We start from the raw sequence: 19,074 nt of genomic DNA, 5'->3' as shown, positions 1-19,074 counted from the left end.
TACTCATTGCATTGATCAACAATAGATGATTTAGCATATATGGTGTTGATTTTTGGAGTACTTTTGGTGAACTTAATCCTTAATGTTAATTCTTTTATCTTTCCCTCCCTCGGAATTGTTCCAAATTTAGCCCTGGAAGCAGAACTATTCTCCTCCATAACAACTATTACTAATGTTGCCTGAAAAGAGGCATACTTATAGAAGGATGGTTCGGCTGGGTTAATATTTTTCCCACACCTAGGCATCTACCTCCCCAGTCTAATTCATTGCTGTGATGGAAGGGAATTAACAGTTTTTAAAAAAAAATCACTTTTCACTCAACCCTGGAATTAGAAGTTTTTCAATAAAATCATAATCTGAGAGTTTAATGTTGTTGGAGAAAGAAATAACATACACCAGGAAAGTATTTTGTTCAGTTACATTTAAGTAAATTATAATCCAAAAGCAAAATACTGCGGATGCTGGAAACCTGAAATAAAAACAGAAAATGCTGGAAATACTCAGCAAGTCAGGCAGCATCTGTGGAGAGAGAATCATCATAGATAGTCCCTCGGAATCGAGGAAGACTTGCTTCCACTCCTGAAGTGAGTCCTTTGGTGGCTGAACAGTCCAATACAAGAGCCACAGACCCTGTCACAGGTGGGACAGACATTCGTGGGGGGGGGAAAGGGGTGGGTGGGACTGCTTTGCCGCACGCTCTTTCCGCTGCCTGCGCCCGTGCTCTTTACCCTCGTGGCGTTGAGATTCGAAGAGCTCAGCGCCCTCCCGGATGCACCCCTCCACCCAGGGCGGTCTTTGGCCAGGGACTCTCAGGTGTCAATGATGATGTCGCACTTTATCAGGGAGGCTTTGAGGGTGTCCTTTTAACGTTTCCGTTGCCCACCTTTGGCTTGTTTGCCGTGAAGGAGCTCCACATAGAGTACTTGCTCTGGGAGTCTAGTGTCTGGCATGTGAACTATGTGACCTGCCCAGCGAAACTGATCGAGTGTGGCCAGTGCTTCAATGCTGGGGATGTTAGCCTGGGTGAGGACACTAATGTTTGTACACCTGTCCTCCCAGGGGATTTTCAGGATCTTGCGGAGACATCATTGGTAATATATCTCCAGCAACTTGAGGTGCCTTCTGTACATCGTCCATGCCTCTGATCCAGGACGGGTATTACTACAACCTTGTAGGCCTTGAGAGCTTGGTGGTAGATTTGAGGGCCTGGTCTTCGAACACACTTTCTCAGACGGCCAAAGGCTGCACTGGTGCACTGGAGGCGATGTTGAATCCCCGCATCAAAGTCTGCCTTTGTTGATAAAAGACTCCCGAGGTATGGGAAATGGTCCACGTTGTCGACGGCCGCGCCGTGAATCTTGATGACTGGGGGGTAGTGCTGTGCGGCGAGTTCAGGCTTGTGGATGACCTTTGTCTTACGGATGTTAAGCGTAAGGCCCATGCTTTCATATGCCGCGGTGAATACATCGACTATATCCTGGAGTTCAGCCTCAGAATGTGCGCAGACGCAGGCGTCGTCCGCGTACTGCAGCTCAACGACACGAGGTTGGGGTGATCTTGGACCAGGCCTGGAGGCGGCGTAGGTTAAACAGCTTCCCACTGGTTCTGTAATTTAGTTCCACTCCAGCGGGGAGCTTGTTGACTGAGGTGGAGCATGGCAGCGAGGATGATTGAGAAGAGGGTTGGAGCGATGACGTAGCCCTGTTTGACCCCAGTCCGGACGTGGATTGGGTCTGTAATGGAACCGCGGGTAAAGATCACGGCCTGCATGTCGTCGTCGAGCAGGCAAAGGATATTGACAAACTTTTGGGGGCACCCAAAATGGAGGACGACGCTCCATAAGCCCTCACGGTTGACAGTGTCAAAGGCAGTGTAAGATCGAAAAAGGCCATGTATAAGGGCTGGCGCTGCTCCCTGCATTTTTCCAGCAGCTGTCGTGCTGCAAAGATCATGTCTGTTTGCCCCATCGGGGACGAAATCCACATTGTGACTCCGGGAGGAGCTCGTTGGCCACAGGGAGAAGATGGTTGAGGAGAACTCTAGCGACAACCTTCCCAGTGGCTGATAGCAGGGAGATTCCCCTGTAGTTGCTGCAGTCGGACTTGTCCCCCTTTTTAAAGATGGTCACAATCACTGCATCTCAGATCTCCTTGCATACTCTCCTCCCTCCAAATGAGGGAGATGAGGTCATGTATCCGCGCCAACAGCGTCTCTCCGCCATACTTTAGCGCATCAGCAGGGATTCCATCCGCACCCGTAGACTTGTTATTCTTTAACTGTTTTATGGCTTTGCCTACCTCATGCAGCGTTGGGGTTTCACTGAGGTGGTGGCGGGTCACATGTTGCGGGATGGATTTGAGAACACTCGAGTCAAAGGCAGAGTCTCGGTTGAGGAGATCTTCAAAGTATTCCTTCCAGTGGGCCCTGAAAGCTTCGGTGTCCTTAAGTGTTTCCCTGTTCTTGGCCACGAGTGTGGTGGGGCCTTGGGAGTTTGGACCATAGATGGCCTTAACTGCAATGAAGAATCCTCGCATATCGTGGCTGTCGGCCAGTTGTTGTATCTCTTGTGCTTTCTCCATCCACCACCTGTTCTTTAGGTCCCGGGTTTTTTGTTGGACCTCAGCCTTGAGCTGTCTGTAATGCTGCTTTGCAGCTCCCGAGTTGGGTTGTTGCTTGAGGCTCAAATGTCCTGCGCTTACGATCTATTCGTTCTTGGATCTGATCATTTTCATCAAACCAGTTTCTGGTTGAGTAACCAAGTGTCTCTTCACAGAGACCTGGAGGGCAGACCAAGTGCTGTGGGCAATCAGCATCTCAGGGCCATCAAGGCACGCCAGATTAGCTGTGAGGCGCTGGCTGTATAGGGCTCTCTTAGCTGGATCTTTAAGTGCCCCGGCATTAACATTTTTGCGGCACTGCTTCTGCTGTCTCCTCTGCTTTGGGGCTATGATTATATTGATGGATCGGATTAGGCAATGGTCCGTCCAGCAGTCGTCAGGCTCCTGTCATGGCGCGGGTGATGCGCACATACTTGCGATCCCTGGCTCGGACGATGACATAATTGAACAGATGCCAGTGTTTGGAACGAGGGTGTTGCCACGATGCCTTGTATTCGTCGCTCTGGCAGAACAGGGTGTTGGTGGTGAGGAGTTCGTGTTCTAGACATTTTGTCCGGAGTAGGGTACGGCTGGAATTTGATTTCCCGACCCCGTCTCTGCCAATCACGCCTCCCCAGAGCGCTGTGTCTTTGCCGACCCTGGCATTAAAGTCACCTAGGAGGATCAGTTTGTTGCCCGGGGACGCGGGACAGGGATGTCTCGAGGTTGGAATAAAAACCCTCTTTAGCCTCATCCATTGCATCGAGTGTTGGGGCGTACGCACTGATGACTGTGGCGCATTGGTTTTGAGATAGGGCAAGGCCAAGTCATGAGGTGTTCGTTAACGCTGCGGGGGAGTCTTTGAGGCGGTCAACCAGTTCATTTTTGACAGCGAAGCTGACTCCATGAAGGCGGCGTTCTTCCTCTGGTTTTCCTTTCCAGAAAAAAGGTGTAACCTCCACCATGTTCCTTGAGCTGGCCTTCTCCTGCCCGCCGGGTCTCGCTTAGGGCGGCAATGTCAATGTCAATACGTCTAAGTTCCCGGGCAACCATGGCGGTGCGGCATTCTGGCCTGTTGCTATTGGAGTTGTCCATGAGGATCCTGACGTTCCAGGTCCTGAATTGGAAGATGCCTGTGTGCGAGTTCTTTTAACATGGGGTGGCCATTGCACACCGACAACCACACGGGCTTAACTGAGCAAGGTCTTGGTGCAGTGGCAAAGGGGTCCTTAACGACTGGAGACCAGGTACTGCTGTATAAGCCTAATTACCTATGACGAGGTGTTCTCCGCAAGCTCGGCACCGATTAATGCCATTGATGGTAGATGTCCCGAGGCTTGGTTGGGGGGGCAGGCATGAGAGAGGTCAGGTGTCCGCTGGGTTTCCGAGGGATGTTGTGGAAAGTTTCTTCCAAGGTTAAAAATTTCCCCAAAGGTTTCCAAATTGCTTTAAAAGTTTGAATTTAAAAGTATTTCCAAATTATTTAAAAAAGAAATTACACAGATCGATTGATGGTTTAATAAATAGATTAAGAGTTGGTTAAAAGTTAATAAAAAAAGTTTAAAATGTAAATCAAGTTGTTTAAAAATTAGTGTTCACCGCTAATGACCTTGGGCAGGTACAGCCCGTCGTTAGGCCGGGCCGGTTGGCCGAAGGGACCTGGAGTGCTGAATGTACTCTCTCAATCTTTGTACATCGGAGAGAGAAACAGAGTTAACGGCCGTGATATCTCCACACACAGCGGGATTGATGCTGCCTGGGCAGGTTGAAAGCTCGCTCCCGACTCGAACCCTCTCTCTCTCCGGAATCTTCCCATGATTGGGCTTGTTAAGCCCTCCCTATGGGCTTCCCAGCCAATAAAGAGGAAGCTGATCTGAGGACGTCAATTGATGACGTGTCATCAGCCGGTTTCCTTAAAGGGACCATGCCCACAATGGTTTTGACAGTTGTGCTGTCAGTGTCCCACAGCATTGAGGTGCTGCAAACACTGAGAAGCACTACAGAGTTGCACAGCTGCACCCAGGCTCTCCCATGACTCCCTCCAGATGCTACAGGAGGGCACAAGCAAGGACGTCGTCAGGAGTCCAGGCTGCAGTGGCACAAACCCTTCAATGATCTAAGCACATCACGAAATGTTACTGCAAAGCCACACAACTTCATCCTGCTGTGCCACTCATCACATCCCCATCACTCTGCCTTCCCGACTCTATCCCCGCACATCCTCTCACACCAACTTACCTTGCACCTCCACCCATCTCTCTCTATCTATCTATTATCAGTTTCCCATTTCACTAGCCAACCCTCACACTCATCCTTTGTCCAATCATAACAACTAACAACACACAAGCGAAGTCCTGCTACAACTGTGCAGGGTATTGGTGAGGCCACACCTGGAGTACTGCATACAGTTTTGGTCTCCATATTTAAGGAAGGATATACTTGCATTGGAGGCTGTTCAGAGAAAGTTCACTAAGTTGATTCCAGACATGATGGGGTTGACTTATGAAGATAGGTTGAGTTGTTTGGGCCTATACTCATTGGAGTTCAGAAGAATGAGAGGTGATCTTGTCGAAACATGTAAGATAATGAAGGGGCTCAACAAGGTGGATGCAGAGAGGATATTTCCACTCATAGGGGAAACTAAAACTAGGGGATTATAGTCTCAGAATAAGAGGTCGTTTATTTAAAACTGAGATGAGGAAGAATTTCTTCTGAGGTTTATAAATCGATGGAATTCTCTGCCCCAGAGAGCTGTGGAGGCTGGGTTATTGCATATATTTAAGACGGGGATACAGATTTTTAAGCAATAAGGGAATAAGGGTTATGGGGAACGGGGAGGGAAGTGGAGCGGAGTCTATGATCAGATCAGCCATGATCTTATTAAATGGCAGAGCAGGCTCGAGGCGCCAAATGGCCTACTCCTGCTCCTATTTATGTTCTTATGTTCAGGGTAGGAACTTGGGTCCTTAAGCCAATATTCATGTATAGTTAATCATCATCATCATCATAGGCAGTCCCTCAAAATCGAGGAAGACTTTCTTCCACTCAAAGTGAGTTCTCAGGTGACTTGACTGTACAGTCCAATATGGGAATTACAGTCTCTGTCACAAGTGGGACAGATAGACATTGAAGGAAAGGGTGGGTCGGGAGTCTGGTTTGCTGCACGCTCCTTCCGCTGTCTGTGCTTGGTTTCTGCACACTCTCGGCGACGAGACTCCAGGTGCTCAGCGCCCTCCCGGATTCTATTCCTCCACTTAAGGTGGTCTTGGGTCAGGGATTCCCAGGTGCTGGTGGGGATGTTGCACTTTATCAAGGAGGCTTTGATTGGCACGAATGCATGACCTCATCTCTCTTATCTGGAAGGAGAACACACCGGGAGATCTCAGAAGCCATAATCGCGACCATCTTTAAAAAACAGACAAGTCCGACTGTGGCAACTACAGAGGAATCTCCCTGCTTTCGGCCACTGGGAAAGTCATCACAAGAATCCTCCTTAACTGTCTTCTCCGTGGCTGAAGAGCTCCTCCCGGAGTCACACTGCAGATTCCGTCCACTAAGGGGTACAACGGACATGATCTTCATCACGAGACAACAAGTGAAATGCAGGGAACAGCACCAACCCTTGTACATGGCCTTCTTTGACCTCACAAAGGCTTTTGACACTGTCAACCACGAAGGACAGTGGAGCGTCCTCCTCCGTTTCGGCTGCCCCCAAAAGTTTGTCACCATCCTCCGCCTACTCCACGACGACATGCAAGCCATGATCCTGACCAACGGATCCAGCACAGACCCAATCCATGGCTGGACCGGGGTCAAGCAGGGCTGAGTCATTGCAATGCTCTTTGCGATCTTCCTCGCTGAAATGCTCCATCTCACTCTCAACAAACTCCCCACTGGAGTGGAACTAAACTGTAGAACCAATGGGAACCTATTCAACCTTCGTCGCCTCCAGTCTAGGTCCAAGGTCATCCCATCCTATATTTAATGTTGATGTATTGTCAAACATTGAAATCTTTATTTTCAGGACTTTGCATTCTTAGATTTGTGAGCACCTTTGGAAGTGGCTTAGTGAGTTGGAGTGAATGGTGAGACATAAGGGTACCCCCCACAATGGTGATGTGTGAAACAAATGGGTTGGACATTGCAGGGATTCTTTATGGAGCTGGTGTGGGGTGGTGCCAACCTGGCACATCATGTGGCAGTATGAAGTGAAGTAAAAGTGGCCATGGTGAGGCCATCCCTGGCAGCATTGTGGTCAGATGCTGATATCCTGTGTACTGTGCAGCATCAGGTGATTGCAGAGAAGGTTGGTTGTGAGGCTGGTGTGTTTCGTGATGCTGGTATTGGGGCTGATCGTGGTGGGATTCTGACGACCAGGTGAGATTTTTTCAAGGACACCGATGCTTCTGGAATAGACGGCAGGTGAGGTTGAGATGACAGAAGCGCCTGGTCAATGGTGAGAGGTTGCTCCAAGGAGGTGCCAGAGAAGAGAGAGTTCACTGCAAACACTTCCAAAGTGCATACAGCTCACAACTCTTTTCCAAAACCAGAAGGCTTCGGACATTGGAAAGTGAACAGTCGTGAAATGGTAGTTTTTATACCACTTCTGCAGCTGTCAACTAGCCAAAGCAATAGTGAGTTACTGAGAACCTGACACACTTACCTGGCGTGAAACCCGAGGGACGGTAAAGCCGTCAAAAGGTTGGTAAAATTTTTTAAGTGCCTGCTTTCAAGCCTCTTAATTAGCATTTAAATACTTTTTAATGTTAATTAACAGTCCCTCCGCTTGCTGTCAAGTCGGCTATCCAAACATCAACCTTACAGTTGAGAAACTCACATGGAGGTGGGTTTACAGCGAGATCCCGACCGACTGTCGATCAGGGCCATTTTGACATCGGGCCTGCCTCCAAATCTGCACTCTCCGGGCTGGGAACATTCCTGCCAATGTTTCAGGTTGATGATCGGAGTATAGTATAATTTACTAAATTATAATGCCTAGTATCAGTCTCTGCATCCTTTATAAATATCCAGTCATTTTGAGCAGGTAAAAGATAGGGGGCTTCTCCAGTCGCTAAAAATACTGGATAACTGCGAGACTCTGGAGTGTCTGTTTTTTTATTTGTTCCGGGATGTGGGTGTTGCTGGCAAGGCCAGCATTTATGCCTATCCCCTAACTGCTCTTGAGAAGGTGGTGGTGGACCGCCTCCTTGAACCGTTGCAGTCCTTGTGGTTGCCCTCCCACAGCGCTGTTAGAGGTCCAGGGATTTTGACCCAGCGACAATGAAGGAACGGTGATATATTTCCAAGTCAGGATGGTGTGCAGCTTGCAGGGGAACTTGCTGCCATGTGCCTGTTGTCCTTGTCTTTCTAGGTGGTAGAGATCGTGTGTTTGGGAGATGCTGTCGAAGAAGCCTTGGCGAGTTGCTGTAGTGCATCTTGTAGATGGTACACAATGCAGCCATGGTGCATCGGTGGTGGAGGGAGTGAATGTTGAAGGTGGTGGATGGGGTGCTAATCAAGCGGGCTACTTTGTCCTGGATCATCATATCACCTGTCTCCACTCTTGCCTCAGCTCATCTGCTGCTGAAGCCCCCATCCATGCCTTTGTTACCACTAGATTTGACTATTCCAACATACTCCTGGCTGGCATCCCACATTCTACCCTACGTAAACGAGAGGTGATCCAAAACTCGGCTGCCCGTGTCCTAACTCGCACCAAGTCGCATTCACCCATCACCCCAGTGCTCGCTGACCTACATTGGCTTCCGGTTAACCAACGCCTCGATTTCAAAATTCTCATCTTGCACTCCCCATCTCGGCAATCTTCTCCAGTCCCACAACTCCCCCCCCCCCGCCTTCGCCCCAACACCGAGATGTCTGCGCTCCTTTAATTCTACCCTCCTGAGCATCCCTGATTATAATCACTCAACCATTGATGGCCGTGCCTTCTGTTGCCTAGGCCCCCAAGCTCTGGGACTCCCTGCCTAAAGCTCTCCGCCTCTTGTTCCACCTTCAAGACTCTCCTTAAAACATACCTCTTTGGCCAAGCTTTTGGTCACCTAGCTAATTTCTACTTATGCTGCTTGGTGTCAAATTTTTAATTGCATAATACTCCTGAGAAGCACCTTGGGACGTTTCACTACGTTAAAGACGCTATATAAATACAAGTTGTTGTTTTTGGATGGTGTCAAGCTTCCTGAATGTTGTTGGAGCTGCATTCATTCAGGCAAGTGGAGAGTATCCCATCACACTCCGACTTGCGTCTTGCAGATGGTGGAAAGGCTTTGGGGAGTCAGGTGGTGAGGCACTCGCTGCAGAATACCCAGCCTCTGACCTGCTCTTGTTGCCACGGTATTTATGTGGCTGGTCCAGTTAAGTTTCTGGTCAATGTTGATGGTGGGGGATTCGGCGATGGTAATGCCGTTGAATATTAAGGGGAGATGGTTAGACTGTTGCTTGTTGGAGATGGTCATTGCCTGGCGCGAATGTTACTTGCCACATTAGCCCAAGCCTGAATGTCGTCCAGATCTTGCTGCAGCGGGCATGGACTGCTTCATTTTCTGAGGAGTTGGGAATGGAACTGAAATTTCTGCAATCAGCAGCAAACATCCCCACTTCTGAGATGGTTGAGCCTAGGACACTGCCCTGAGGAATTTCTGCAGCGATGTCCTGGGGCTGGGATGATTGACCTCCAACAACGACGACATCTTCCTTTGTGCTAGGTATGACTCCAGCCAGGGGAGAGTTTTCACCCTGATTACCATTGATTTTAATTTTACTAGGGTTCCTTGATGCCACACAGTCAAATGCTGCCTTGATGTCAAGGGCAGTCAACTCTCACCTCACCTCTGAAATTCAGCTCGTGTCCATGTTTGGATTGTAATGAGATCTGGAGCCGAGTGATTCTGGCGGAACTCAAACTGAGCATCAGCGAGCAGGTTATGGGTGAGTAAGTGCTGCTGGATAGCACTGTCGACAACACCTGCCATCACTTTGCTGATGATTGAGAGTAGACTTATGCAGCAGTAATTGGCCGGATTGGATTCGTCTGACTTTTTGTGAACAGGACATACCTGGGCAGTTTACACATTGTTGGGTAGATGCCAGTGTTGTAGTTGTACTGGAACAGTTTGGCTAGAGGCGTGGCTAGTTTTGGAGCACAACAGCCGGGATGTTCTCGGGGCTCATAGCCGTTGCTGTATCCAGTGTGCTCAACCACTTCTTGATATCATGTGCAGTGAATCGAATTGGCTGAAGACTGGCTTCTGTGATGGTAGGGACCTCAGGAGGAGGCCGATATGGATCATCCACTCAGCACTTCTCACTGATGACTGCAAATGCTTCAGCCTAGTCTTTTGCACTTACGTGCTGGGCTCGGCCATCATTGAAGATGGGGATACTCATGGAGCCTCCTCCTCCCGCTAGTTGTTTAATTGTCTACCACCATTCACGACTGGATGTGGCAGGACTGCAGAGCTTTGATCTAATTCATTGATTGTGGGATCGCTTAGCTCTGTTTATAGCATGTTGCTTCCGCTGCTCAGCATACATGTAGTTGTGTGTTGCAGCTTCCCCAGGTTGGTACCTCATTTTTAGGTACCCCTGGTGCTACTCCTGGCATGCTCTTTCACACTCCTCATTGAATCAGGGTTGGTCCCCTGGCTAGATGGTAATGGTAGAGTGAGGGATATGTCATGAGGTTACAGATTGTTGTGGAATGCAATTCTGCTGCTGTTGATGGTCGAAAAGGCCTCATGGATGCCCAGTTTTGAGCTGCTAGATCTGTTCTGAATCCATCCCATTTTAGCACGGTGGTTGTACCACACAATACGATGGATAGTGTCCTCAGTGTCCACAATGACTGTGTGGTGATCACTGCCACCAATGCTGCCATGGATAGATGCATCTACGACAGGTAGATTGGTGAGGACGAGGTCAAGTAGGTTTTTCCCCCATGTTGGTTCTCTCACCACCTGCTGCAGGCCCAGTCTGGAAGGGGTAATATATTAAGCATGGATAGCAGAATGGCGAACTAACAGAAATCAGAGATTCGGGATAAATGGGTCATTTTCAGGTTGGCAAACTGGAACTAGTGGGGTGCCATAGGGATCAGTGCTAGGGCCTCAACTATTTACAATCGATATTAATGACTTGGATGAAAGGAACCGAGTGAAATGTAGCCAAATTTGATGATATAAAGATAGGTGGGAAAGCAAGTTGTGAGGATGATGCAAATAATCTGCAAAGGGATATAGATAGGCTAAGTGAGTGGGAAAACATTTGGCAATTAGAGTATAATGTGGGAAAATGTGAGGTTATCCACTTTGGTAGGAAAAATAAAAAGCTTATTATTTAAATGGGGAGAGTTTACAAAATGCTGCAGTACAGAGGGACCTGGGGGTCCTAGTACATTAAACACAGAAAGTTAGCATGCAGGTACAGCAAGTAATTAGAAAGGCAAATGGAATGTTGGCCTTTATTGCAAAGGGGATGGAGTATAAAAGTAGGGAAATCCTGCTACAACTGTGCAGAGCGTTGGTGAGACCACACCTGGGGTACTGCATACAGTTTTGGTTTCCTTATTTAAGGAGGGATATACTTGCATTGGAGGCAGTTCAGAGAAGGTGACGAGGTTTATTCCTGAGATGAAGGGGTTGTCATATTAAGAAAGGTTGAGCCTATACTCATTGGAGTTTAGTCTTCGAACACTCTTTTCCTCAAATGGCCGAAGTCTGCACTGGCGGCGGTGTTGAATCTCATCGTCAATGTCTGCTCTTGATAAGAGACTCCCAAGGTATGGGAAATGGTCCACGTTGTCCAGGGCTGCACTGTGGATCTTGATGACTGGGGGAAGAGTATTCGAAGACCAGGCCCTCAAATCTGCCACCAAGCTCATGGTCTACAGGGCTGTAGTAATACCCGCCCTCCTGTATGGCTCAGAGACATGGACCATGTACAGTAGACACCTCAAGTCGCTGGAGAAATACCACCAACGATGTCTCCACAAGATCCTACAACTCCCCTGGGAGGACAGGTGCACCACCGTTAGCGTCCTCAACCAGACCAACATCCCCAGCATTGAAGCACTGACCAGACTTGATCAGCTCCGTTGGGCATTGTTCGCAAAGCAAAGCTCCCAAAGCAAACGCTCTATTCGGAACTCCCTCATGGCAAACGAGCCAAAGGTGGGCAGAGGAAACGTTACAAGGATACCCTCAAAGCCTCCCTGATAAAGTGCAACATCCACACGGACACCTGGGAGTCCCTGGCCAAAGACCGCCCTAAGTTGAGGAAGAGCATCCAGGAGGGCGCTGAGCACCTCGAGTCTCATCGCCGAGAGCATGCAGAAATCAAGCGCAGGCAGCGGAAAGAGCGTGCGGCAAACCTGTTCCACCCACCCTTTCTCTCAACGACTATCTGTCCCATCTGTGACAGGGACTGTGGTTCTCGTATTGGACTGTTCAGCCACCGAAGGACTCATTTTTAGAGTGGAAGCAAGTCTTCCTCGATTCCGAGGAACTGCCTATGATGATGATGATGGAATTTAGAAGACCGAGGGGATCTTATTGTAATGTATATGATTCTGAGTGGGCTTGACAGGGTAGATGCAGAGAGGATGTTTCCCCTCGTGGGGAATCTAAAACTAGAGGGCATAGTTTCAGAATAAGGGTCGCCCATTTAAAACGGAAATGAGGAAGAATTTCTGCTCTGAGGGTTGTGAATGTTTGGAATTCTGTAACCCAGAGAGTGGTGGAGGCTGGGTCATTAAATACATAAGGTGTAGATAGACAGATTTTTGAATGATAAAGGAGTCAAGGGTTATGGAGAGAGGGCAGGGAAGTGGAGTTGAGGCCAAGATCAGGTCAGCCATGATCTTTTTGATTGGCGGAGCAGGCTCGAGGGGCCAGATGGCCTACTCATGATCCTATTTCTTATGTTCTTATATGTCCTAAAGGACGTGGCCAGCTCGGTCAGTAGTGGTACTGCCGAGCTACTCGTTATAGACATTGACATCCCCCACCTATGTACATTCTGTGCCCTTGCTACCCTCAGTGCTTCTTCCAAGTGGTGTTCAACATGGAGGAGTACTGATTCATCAGCTGAGGGAGGGTGGTAGTTAGCAGGAGGTTTCCTTGCCCATGCTTGACCTGAAGCCATGAGACTTCATGGGGTCCAGAGTCAAAGTTCAGGACTCCCAGGGCCACTCCCTCCTAACTGTATAGCACTGTGAAGCCACTTCGGGTGGGTCTGTCCTGCCAGGTGATGGAGGAGTCTGGGACATTGACTGAAAGGTATAATTCTGTGATTATGACTATGTCAGACTGTTGCTCCCCCAATTTTGGCACGTCCCCAAGATGTTAATGAGGAAGACTTAGTAGGGTCGACAAGGCTGGGTGTACTGTTGTTGTGTCCGAAGCCAGTGCAGAGGTCGATGCCGGGTGGTCCGTCCGGTTTTATTCTTATTGTTTTCTGTAGCGGTTTATTACAACTGAGTGGCCCATTTCAGAGGGAGCCCCCCTCTTGAATCGCTGTAGTAGCAGTTTGATATAACTGAGTAGCTTGCTAGATCATTTCAGAGGGCAGTTAAGAGTCAACCACATTGCTGTGGGGCTGGAATCACATATAGGCCAGACCGGGTAAGGGCAGCAGATTTCCTTCCCTGAAGGACATGTGTGAACCAGATGGGTTTTTACGACAATCCAGTAGTTTCATGGTCACCATTACTGACACTAGCTTTTTAATTCCAGATTTTTTTTTTTTTTTTTTTTAAATTGAACTGAATTTAAATTCAGCTGCCAAGGTGGGATTTGAACTCACGTCTCTGAATTCTTAGTCCAGACCTCTGGATTACGTCTGGAACAAGATGTAATCTGATATACATCAAGTCAAAGAATATTTGATTCGCTACACTTGTGTTTCATCTGTATCTACTGCGGTACAAAATAGTTTAAATAAATGTTATGCTTTATAAATATTACTGGAAGCTGAAAAGTTAATTAGTACAAAATTAATCTTGTTTCTCTACACTGATAATATAAATAAATTTCTTGGCCCGTCAATAGACAAACAAATTCATGCATCAATAACTAGGAGCTTAAATTGCAGAGTTTGGCAGCACAGTTCATCATTTTCTGGTGGAAGCGACTGCCGACATTACAAGTGGGCAATTCTCTTTGGGTAATATTTCACTAAAAATACTGGCTCATTTCACTTTAGATTTAGCCAAATTATCTAAATGGGTTAGATGCTGATTTCCACCATCCTCACCTCTTAAATTGTTCAAATTATCTCTTGTACACAACAATATGAAAACAAGTCACAATGCAGTCATCTGCAAACAGAAGTCAGTACCTAAACAGTTAAGCACTTCATTAAACAAGGCTGAAAAGACAAGGGCGAGTCTGGTGTATGTTATTTCAGGGCAATACAATGCCTGCAGCTGTCACAAACCAGTAATAGAATCAGAATGCTGACTCCACCAAATATTTTACAACCAATGTACATGCCAATTTATTTAAACGTCACATCTTTCATAACACTTTAGCTTCTAGCTGTTTGCTTTTAATCTGTTTTTATTACAGATTTTGTTCCAACCTGCATCTTAACTTGTGCTTTGTGACATTAATATTTAAAAAAAAAACTTTAGATGATAGTTATCTATAGACCATAGTGACTACATATTGGTCTAAGTTGGGTGGCAGTGTGAGCTGCGAGGAGGATGCTATGAGGCTGCAGAGTGACTTGGATAGATTAGGTGAGTGGGCAAATGCATGGCAGATGAAGTATAATGTGGATAAATGAGAGGTTATCCACTTTGGTGGTAAAAACAGAGACACAGACTATTATCTGAATGGTGACAGATTAGGAAAAGGGGAGGTGCAACGAGACCTGGGTGTCATGGTACATCAGTCATTGAAGGTTGGCATGCAGGTACAGCAGGCGGTTAAGAAAGCAAATGGCATGTTGGCCTTCATAGCGAGGGGATTTAAGTACAGGGGCAGGGAGGTGTTACTACAGTTGTACAGGGCCTTGGTGAGGCCACACCTGGAGTATTGTGTACAGTTTTGGTCTCCTAACCTGAGGAAGGACATTCTTGCTATTGAGGGAGTGCAGCGAAGGTTCACCAGACTGACTCCCGGGATGGCGGGACTGACATATCAAGAAAGACTGGATCAACTGGGCTTGTATTCACTGGAGTTCAGAAGAATGAAAGGGGATCTCATAGAAACGTTTAAAATTCTGACGGGTTTAGACAGGTTAGATGCAGGAAGAATGTTCCCAATGTTGGGGAAGTCCAGAACCAGGGGTCACAGTCTGAGGATAAGGGGTAAGCCATTTAGGACCGAGATGAGGAGAAACTTCTTCACCCAGAGAGTGGTGAACCTGTGGAATTCTCTACCACAGAAAGTTGCTGAGGCCAATTCACTAAATATATTCAAAAAGGAGTTAGATGTAGTCCGTACTACTAGGGGGATCAAGGGGTATGGCGAGAAAGCAGGAATGGGGTACTGAGGTTGCATGTTCAGCCATGAACTCATTGAATGGTGGTGCAGGCTCGAAGGACCGAATGGCCTACTCCTGCACCTATTTTCTATGTTTAGTAATTTGCATGGATCAGAGTGTCTCAAAGTCAGCGAAATCATTAGATATGATATTACAAGACCAGTACAATCTGACCAGCTCCGAGGGCGGGCCACATCGTCCGCATGCCTGAAACGAGACTCCCTAAGCCAGTGCTCTACTTGGAACTCTTACGCGGCAAGCAAGCCCCAGGTGGGCAGAGGAAACACTTCAAGGACACCCTCAAAGCCTCCTTGATAAAGTGCAACATCCCCACCGACACCTGGGATTCCCTGGCCCAAGACCGCCCACAGTGGAGGAAAAGCATCCGGGAGGTCGCTGAGCACAGAGTCCCGTCGCCGAGAGCATGCAGAAACCAAGTGTAGTCAGAAGGAGCGTGCGGCAAACCAGGCTCCCACCCACCCTTTCCTTCAACCACTGTCTGCCCCACCTGTTAGAGACTGTAATTCCCGCATTGGACTGTACCGCCATCTGAGAACTCAATTTGAGAGTGGAAGCAAGTCTTCCTCGATTTTGAGGGACTGCCTATGATGATGATGATGATGATGACAATCGAGAGTGAGCAACACTAGCGCCAGGATTTTTGCATAATTTGAAAGCAATGCACAATAAAAAAAGTAGGTAAAAAGGTTCAATGGAAATCTGGTAATTGCAAGTGTCAAGGTCAATGCTCAATTATGCTTGCCCCAAGTTTTCCCTCAAAATAATCATCACCACATGTGTTTAACTGATTTAGTCACAGTAAGAATTCTAGGATTATGGGAAGAAGTTCACAACCACTCTGATAATGTACAAAATGACTACTCTCTTAACAGATGCGTTACCGTCCCGATGTATACACATGTATTTTGCAGCATAGATCACTGGATAGGAATCAGAAGCAGGAACCCTAGCTGATTACTTTTTCTTCTTCCTAGGCTTGGAGCTGGAGATATCTGCAACATCTCAGCTAAACTACTGTCCTGGCTGGGATTAGCTAAGAGAGCACAGACCAGGGCCTCTCTAGTCCACAACATACATTATCATTACCCCCAAGCAATTACCAACTGTGGGCTCAAAAGTGGCCCATCTGTGTTTTCTGCACACTCACGGGAGATGCGCTGACTTTGTGTGGAAAACTGCTCAAAAAAAAAAAAAAAAAATCGTTTCCCACTTTGGACGCTGTCCGGCCTCTCCCGGGTCTTCGCACAGCATGGCCAGTCGGGATGGGGGCGGAGCTAGCGTCCCGCGCTGAAAACAGTGCCGGGATGTCTGCACATGCGCGTTGGAGTGTGCGCGCATGCACAGTAGCTCCTGCCTCCAGCCTCTGTGCGCATGCTGCAGCGTGGGACTCAATGTGTCCTGCCCCTATCCCAGGCCGAGTGGCCTGCCACACAGGCTGGCCCGCTGCAGGAGAAAATGCCTCGTTTGGACCGGACATCGAAATCGTATGGCTGCAATGGCATGTTGTAATAAGTTTATAATTAAGTACATAACTCCACAATTATTGCAGAATACAGGAAGCCGTGTTTGGTTACGTTAAAATGCGATTCCAAGCATAACTGGCACTATGTAGCTCTCCACTTTGAAGCCAGCTTGAAAGCTCCAGTTTAGCATTTTATCTCTTGGGTTTTGTTTGAATAGCATTGCTGTTTGCTGCTCATTATGTTAATGTTTGCTAAGATTTGTTGTGGCAAGTAATGATTTGTTGGCACAAGCAATGATGTGCTGCCATCTAGAAACTGTCATATCCTCTCCATTTGGGACTTTTGCAGAATTATAGTAGTGGGGCAGAAATCACACTGCACACGGTAAGGGCTGAAGTCCATGGGGGTTAGCTGTGGGATCGTCGTTGTGCCGAATCACTTTCTTTAATTATCGTGTAGTGGAATCACTGGATTCATTTCGGGGAGGGGGGGGGCGGGGAAGACAACATTACCATTTTGCCATTCCCCCAAAAAGTGGGTCTGAGGCAGTGTTTAACGTCAGTGTAGTACAATATCAATGGCCTCAGTTGTAACCTCCCACCCCCCGATGGGCAGGAGAGTGTGGGGGAGGGGTGGGGTGAAGAGCATAAGTGATGGAAGAACACAGAGAATATCGTATTTATTGAAGTAGACTTTATTTAAATAATAGGACTCAATTTTGGACCAGTATAATCATTACAAACAAATAATTGTTTAAATTAGTTGAGAGATTAGGGCAATTTAATTCAACTATCTTTTACTTTTTTTTATTTTTGGAGTTTAAGCTTCAATGACTGCTTCTGTTGTATAGTAAATTAACTTTGCGAAGTTTGTCATATGATGTCCTGTATAGCTGTTGGATCCTATTCACATTCTTTAGTCAAGTCATTAAGTACTGCTGGCCTCCGATGTACCTACCTGCACTGATTTCTTAACTCTCCACAAAGGTTTTCACAAGCGGCCACATACGCTGGCCTAAGTTAGTTTGGAATAATTATTAGCTGGCCAAAATGGCCTAAATGGCCAAAACGGGCATATTGGCTGGTAACGCCCCCTTTTGAAAAAAAAAACTTTAAAAATCCTAACTAACTCACTTATGGTGCAAATTGAATGTGCAAAATGGGGATTTTTAAGATACTCCAGAAAAATCAAGTTGCTCCAAAAAAAAAAATGGAGCAACTGCTTGCCAATTTTGAGCCCATTGAAAGTAGCCTTTAATGGGTATCTCATGAAACAAAAAACTATAGGGACTAAAAGATTGGAACATAACTTGCCACAATCAAATGATTTGATCTGCATAATACTATAAATTGCCACAAAGGTAAGTTTAATGGTTGCAGCAGAATAAAACAAAAGTTGGAATTTTTAAATTTTTATTTAAAAATAGGGTTTAGCTACCCAACAGGTTAATTCCCGGTTCCTAGAAAATTCTGATCTGCAGTTTTGTATTAACCATGTGTCAAATTTCATCTAAATATATTTCAGGTAAAACTCTTCTATACAACACTGAGTCAAAGCTAGTGCAATTTTACACTTGTCAAAAGCTCAAATACAATCTTAATTTCCACTGAAAACATATACCCATTACCGCTGTTAATCCAACAATTCTTCAGATCATCTTGTAATTGGATTAGCATAATCTTCAAATGACATCCATTTTTGTCATTTTGCAAATGGCAAAAGATCCTTTCACAGATGGATGATTAAACACTAATCTGACAACTGTAACATAACAAATTAAAGCCAACAGACAGAGCACATGGACAATATTAGATACTCCCCCGCGACCCCACACCCGCGCCCACCCCCCAATAGAAGTGTTAAATGTGTAAATATCAAAATAAGTACCTCTCCAGATATGTCAGGAGCCAATGGAATTGCAGGCCACACCGATGAGTAGATTCCAAAAAACACCACCCATATTCCGATGCTGCCCCAGATAGCCACGTGACTGAACTGGTTGTGGGGGGAAAACCAAAATCAGAATATCAAGGTCAGTTAACCAAGCACTCGGTGATAGACTGTGAAATAAAATTATATTCAGCATTACTGATAGGCCAATGTTAATACAGTATGTTTATAATGCATGCATAATATTAAAAGTATGTCCTTATCTTCATGTCTTCGTGTTAATTTGAAACTCTAGTTAGCAGTACTCAGTCTTTGATGTAGCATTTAAACATCAAATGGTCTTATATTATAGTTTAATTAAATATATGTAATTCAACCGTAACGGGATTTGACAATCTACTTGTGCATTCATCAGGGTTAACATCTAGGGCGCAAAAATCGGATCTGCAGTGCTCGTTTTTTGGGCACTGAATGCCCTTAGAGGTTCAAAGTGGTGGCTGAACACACTTCTGGTGCGAGTCGCAGTTGATGCCATATTGGTGAGGGCACACGCGCGCAGTAAGCAGCTACTGGAAGTATTCAAGGTAGGCAGATCATTT

General features: G+C 46.7%; 1 protein-coding gene across 6 annotated transcripts in view; it reads right to left on the bottom strand.

Moving 5' to 3' along the window:
* Positions 1-19,074, bottom strand: part of atp8a1 (ATPase phospholipid transporting 8A1) — a 509,869-nt gene that overhangs the window by 52,259 nt on the left and 438,536 nt on the right. For all 6 annotated transcript variants that reach the window (XM_070870244.1, XM_070870234.1, XM_070870228.1 and 3 more), the window contains one exon: positions 18,473-18,580. In XM_070870244.1, coding sequence (XP_070726345.1) covers positions 18,473-18,580 — 108 coding nt within the window. The remainder of the gene's footprint in view (positions 1-18,472; positions 18,581-19,074) is intronic.

Source organism: Pristiophorus japonicus, chromosome 2, assembly GCF_044704955.1.
Source record: "Pristiophorus japonicus isolate sPriJap1 chromosome 2, sPriJap1.hap1, whole genome shotgun sequence".
Lineage (NCBI taxonomy): Eukaryota > Metazoa > Chordata > Chondrichthyes > Pristiophoridae > Pristiophorus > Pristiophorus japonicus.
Note: the sequence above shows the minus strand (reverse complement) of the source record. Positions and strands in the feature narration are given on the sequence as shown.